Genomic DNA, 5,772 nt, shown 5'->3' with positions numbered 1-5,772 from the left:
TTCCCCAGTTGACCACACCCCCCCCCCCCCATCCCTCTCTTTTCAACGGAAAAATATCCTCAGGGGAGGATTAACAAAACAACAAAGTGTCTGTGGGAAACAGTAATTGGCTAGCAATATATTTATGTATAACACAGAAAGCACCTAGAGACTGTAGACATTTTATAGTATCTATTTTTTACCATGTGGCTGACTACTTTCAAGATTATAATAATATTCAGTCTTCCTTTTTTTTTTTACTTTATTTTTATTGTTGACACTATTGCAGATGTCTCCATTTTCCGCCCTTTTGCCCAACTCCACCCACCCCACCGCCACTTCCCTCTGGCGATCACCACACTGTGTCTGTGTGTATGGGTTATGAATATATGTGCTTTGTCTCATCCCTTCCCCTCCTTTTATCCAGTCTCTCCTCCCCCTCCCCTCTGACAGCGGTCAGTCTGTTCCATGCATCCATGCCTCTGTTTCTATTTTGTTCATCAGTGATTAGGTTCCATAAAGTAAGATCATGTGATAGTCGTCTTTCTCTGCTGGCTTACTTGGCTTAGCATAATAATGTCCATTCATGCTGTCGCAAAAGGTAAGAACATTGACAGAATTCAGAATCAAAGGCGGTTTTTGAGCTTATCATATAATTTTCTTTTTATAATTCATCATATTTGTGCATTGATATGTTTGTCTAGAGGAATAAATGGTAGCATTTTCAACTTTTAAAAAAATATTTCATGGTATTTTATTAAATAGGTATATTTCTAAATATTTACATATTTACAATGATGTATAAATGCCTGTACAAAAATAGAAAAATCTCTGCAGAGCTGTGATTTTAACAATGCTTAATGTTTAACAATGGGGGCCACTTGTGTTAAATTACAGGGAAGACTTTAATTTTTTACATTTTATGCTTTATATTGTTTAAATTTATAAGCGTTAGCAAATGATTGATTTATAAAATTAAAATACAAACTCCAAATCCTATGATCACGTGTTTTCACAACATTTGTGAATAAAAAAATTATATTCACAAAGCTTCTGGGGCTGCAGCAAAGGCAGAACACTGGATGTGGTGACAAGCACAAATATATCTCACTACAAATCCAGATGGGCTCATACATACAAAATATGCTAACATGGAGCATAACCGCAGTGATGCCTTATGTAACATTGTTTTAATTCTGGTTTGGTAACAGTGACTTCAAATGCAACGAGTCACATATTTTATGGAGAAACAGGAAGATTAATGTAAGTGGTCAGTACCGTCTGAGCAGAAAAGGCACCTGAACCACAGGATAGACACAGCTCTGTATGGAGAAGTCCCACAAGATCACTAACCTTGGGTTTTGTGCACCCTAAGCCCCGCTTTCCCTCGACCCCAAAGTCCTAAGTGCTTTTATCCTGTCCTGTTTCCTCTTAGAAAAAAAAGTTAGAGCACAATTTGACCCAGGCCTGAAAGAACCAGCAAGCATCAGGTTCTGGTAGCAGAGGCCTTCCCATTTCTTCATTCATGCGGGGTTGGTCTCTGGGGTGGTCTGTTCGGGGCTTGAGCCAACTTTGCCTTCCAGTGGAGGTGGAAATCGTCTCGTGGAGGGCATTCCCCTGGATGGGGCTACTGGACAGCGGGTTCCCCAGATCTCTGAAGAACGCACTGGTTCTGAGGCCTGGGTCACAGGTGCCTTATAAAGAGCAGGGTCTTCCATAACTTAAATAGCATCCTCGTAGTCATCATCTGAGCTGCTTGCGGTTTTCACTCCAGAGTAGATGGCTGAGGGGTCCTAGAAGCACAGGCACAGGGGTAGGGCCGGGGCAGGGAACCCAGGGAGAGCATGCCTCCCACCGGTTCTCTTCCCAAGCAGCTAAAGGCATGATGCGCCGTGCAGCACATGAATTAGAAGTTACTGGAAGACTGTGGCCCTGCGGCAGCCGTTTCAGAGGGTCTGCAATCACTGGTGGGCTGCAAAGGTGTACCAATGACCTGCAGACTGACCCAAACATACGAGGCCTTCTCTCATTCTTATGGGCCATTGCGAGGCAGTCCCAGGGGCTGTCAGGTTTTTTTAAATGCCAGAATTTGGTATTCATAAACTAAAGGTAGCGTGCCGCCCAGGGGTTTACCAAGGACTTGAATTCTGTCCTGAGACATTTGACTGTCACAACACACTTAACAAAATTGCACCTGCTGTCCCTGCATCCATGAAGAATCAGTATTTCTGCATTTTTATGAGCGCATTTTTGTATCATCAAGGATGTTATGAATTGTTCAAAGTTTAGAAATTACCTATCTTTAATTATAAACATCACAGTTTAGCTTATGAATTTATATTTCTACTAGAGGCCCGGTGCATGAAATACATGCACAGGTAGGGTCCTGGCCAGCAATTAGGGCTGATAGGGGCCTTTTGTCTGCCGGCCGGGGCCTCCCCTCGTTCCGCGCTGCCCCCTGGTGGTCAGCACATGTTATAGTGAGCAATTGAACTCCCAGTCTCTCAGTTGAACGCCCGAGGGGACACTTTGCATATTAGCCTTTAATGCATGTAGATGTGTTGTTTAGGTAACCTTACAGCACAAAGTTATATGTGTACAGCTTAACAGTATTTCAGTGTAAAGATTTTTAAATAAAAATTTTAGACCGGGAAAATACTACAGTTTAGTCCCAAGTCACCCATATGTCCAGGGCCAAAATACATGTATACGCAAGCCTCCCAAATGTCCTTCTGCAGTGACACTTCGTTGTTATGACTGAATGTTTTTCTCCCCACTGTGTGAGGAGACAAAGGAGAAGATAGACAATGGGATCTTTCATTTTTCCTTAGTGGCCATCATTTTAAAAGTATGACAACCAGACCCCAGGAGAAAGAGCCTGGAGGAATTCCAACTCACCTTATCCTGCGTCTGCGTCCTCAGGGAGGGTGCTGTGAAGAAAAGGGTGCGTGCTATGAGGTTGTACTTGCACTTAAAGTCCTTCACTAAGTTAGTTTTAATAAAGGCTTCTTCCTCTCCGGTCTATCGCCCATGGATTTACTTCTCTTACTATTTTTGTCTCACTTTTCTGCCCATCACAAATACACTTCCCTTAGTATTCGGAGAAAAAGTAAGCGCCTGGGGTGGGAGGATAAGTAGGTCCCTCCTGGCATTTACATCCGGCAGCATTTCTGGGCCCACCGTGTACCAGGCAGGACAACAGTAGCAGCTGGACGGCTGTGTCGGGTGCTGCAGGGAGTGCATAGGGCTCGTCACGGAGAAAAGCAGAAGCCACCTCTCCAGGGCTTGCACCTGACCGCAGAGTGAGGTGTACACTCCACCGTCAGGCACTGGGTTCTCCTCGAGGCCGGTTCCAGGCCAAAGGCCGGCCCGCAGAGAGGCACAGCGATGCGCAGTCAGCGCCAAGGGCAGAAGCGACCACACAAAAGAGCACAGCAATACGCAGCCCTTTCTTGGTTCCAGGCAAGACAAAAGTCAGAGGAGAATGCGCTCCCTCGTGTCTTACCTGCCGCTGATCGCCGCTCCTGTTGCATATGGTACACCAGGGAGTAAACCTCACCTCCACTGACAACATTCACTGAGAGGGGAAAGGATGCATTAGGACACAGTCCCTTCTTCCTGCCATTTAAACTGCTTCAGATGCACCCCCTTCTCAGCCCTGAAGACGGGTGGTCCATCTATTTGGGGAGGTGGCGGGAGCACAGCCGGGCCAGGTTTGACCAGCAGACATGACCCCGTGGCCTCTTCCCTGGCTCGCTCTACCTGCCTTGGTCCAGGTGATGGGGAAACCTCACCGTTTTCATATAACGGCTGCTGCTGCACTGGAGCCGTTGCGTTCACGTAGGTGAATTCTCGGGGTGGGGGGCTGGGAGGGCTCCTGCAAACACAGAAACACGTGCCATCCGTCTGTGCCAGCATTCCAGACACCGCCATCTGAGCTTGTGAGTAAGACACTGAATGAGGGGGGCCTGTTCGAAAGAGTTCTAAGGAGAATACTGATTTCTGGGGAAACCAGCAATCCACACAGCTGTATGGCAGAAGCCGCAGCCCAGTACAGGGGCTGAGTGAGACGTGGCAGAGTATCTCTAGGTGTACATTCCGTAAGTGTAAGGTCCTCGGCTGACTGGCTCACTGGCATTGCCCACACCCGGAACAGTGCCTTTCACATTACGGGTGCTCAGCAAGTACCAAATGGAGAAATATTGACTCACTCGACATGGAAAGCATGTTCTAGCAGAACAAGGGTCTTGAGGAAAGAAAATAAGATGATTGTCTTGGCGTGTACATGCTACTCTGATTTAGGAGGGGAGGGACACACACCTCTTTTTTGTTGGCATAAACAATGACACACTATAGACCATATCAAGTACATATTGATATCCCCAGATGAAAGCATTCTAAAAACCTTTCCCTCTTCTAAACTCCTAAAGAACTTTATCATGAAAATTTTCAGTGTGTTCACTACTCTCTGGCCTGTGTTACAGAAATGTATATTTATCTATGATACTTCACGACTCTCAAAATTTGTATATATTTTCAGGCCTTTCAGCACTCAATGGAATGATTTGCAGACCCTCAGATATTGGTGAACTGACTGAATGAATGCATCGAATGAGTCAAAGTAATGTAGATTTCTTATTCTACAGATTTAGTGAAGGCGGTACATTAGGAAGAATGATGAAAGGATTTAAATTAATTTGTTAATATATAAAAGAAGAGGAGGAGCAAATGAATATTCCAAGTTATCAGTGAGGGAACTGTGTGGTGAAAGTTTTGGATATAATAAAAATATGGTTCGGCTGCCATGGCTCAGTGGTTGAGCATTGACCTATGAACCAGGAGATCATGGTTCAATTCCCGGTCAGGGCACATGCCTGGCTCGATCCCCAGTGTGGGGTGTGCAGGAGGCAGCCAATCAATGATTCTCTCTCATCATTGATGTTTCTATTTCTCTCCCCCTCTTCCTTCCTCTCTGGAGTTAGTAAAATATATCTATTTTTTTAATATGAAAAAAGCTCCTGAGAGGGGACCATTTAACTTTTATAAAACAGATCTTTCTACACTGTCTGTGCAGAAAGAGGAAGCAGAGGCTCACCTGGGTGGGTCCTTGGCTGGACGTCTTCCTGAAAGTCAAACACATGAACACATGTCAGTGGGGAACTCTTTTCGCCAGTTTTCCTGTGGCGCTTGTGCGGGGCATGTTTCCGCGCCAGCACGCCCATCACAGATGCCACCGTGTGCCCAAGGGACAAACTGGCAGCCATTCAGGCCGGTCCTGCATTTTGCAGATGAAGAGACTCGGGCCTAGAAGAATTAAGCGAGCTTTCCAATGACAGTGAATACCAAAGCTTAGACTTGAGCTCAAGCCTTCGAACCTTCACATCTATTACATTTTTTGCTTCTGATCTTACAACCACACCACCTAGTTTTATCGTGACAAGATCCTGCAGGGGAGGCACTGCCCAGCCCTATGATAGATGGGGTGAGGCGCCCAAAGATGCAGAAAAAGCTTGTAATTTAAATGAGAAGCTCATAGTGTCTTCTCTTGCCTCATCTCCAACTTGATCAACGGAGACCAAGAAACCAGATTAAAGGTACAAATAAATATTTAATTGCCAATGGGGGTAAAGTGAAAAACCAAATAACTTGGTACTCTGTTGATGAATACTAGAAGAGAATTGTAGGCTGTGTGGCCAGGTAAAGCCTCCTGGGGGAAAATGACATTTAAGCCTGGCTGGTGTGGCTCAGTGGTTGAGCATTGACCTATGAACTAGAAGGTCACGGTTCAATTCC

General features: G+C 45.3%; 1 protein-coding gene across 2 annotated transcripts in view; it reads right to left on the bottom strand.

The window, feature by feature from the left end:
* Window positions 1-714: 714 nt before the first annotated feature.
* Window positions 715-5,772, bottom strand: part of FCRL1 (Fc receptor like 1) — a 17,152-nt gene continuing 12,094 nt past the window's right edge. Inside the window, exons 7-11 of one of the 2 annotated variants that reach the window (XM_036344329.1) lie at window positions 5,075-5,102; window positions 3,774-3,856; window positions 3,485-3,556; window positions 2,878-2,909; window positions 715-1,772 (exon numbers count right to left, since the gene is read on the bottom strand). In XM_036344329.1, coding sequence (XP_036200222.1) covers window positions 1,701-1,772; window positions 2,878-2,909; window positions 3,485-3,556; window positions 3,774-3,856; window positions 5,075-5,102 — 287 coding nt within the window. In that variant the 3' untranslated portion in view covers window positions 715-1,700. Of the gene's footprint in view, window positions 2,910-3,484; window positions 3,557-3,773; window positions 3,857-5,074; window positions 5,103-5,772 lie in introns of both variants that reach the window. The other variant, XM_036344328.1, reaches the window with a different exon arrangement.

The sequence above is a fragment of the Myotis myotis genome, unplaced genomic scaffold, assembly GCF_014108235.1.
Source record: "Myotis myotis isolate mMyoMyo1 unplaced genomic scaffold, mMyoMyo1.p scaffold_m19_p_18, whole genome shotgun sequence".
Taxonomy (NCBI): domain Eukaryota; kingdom Metazoa; phylum Chordata; class Mammalia; order Chiroptera; family Vespertilionidae; genus Myotis; species Myotis myotis.
This window is presented reverse-complemented; position numbering and strand designations above follow the sequence as displayed.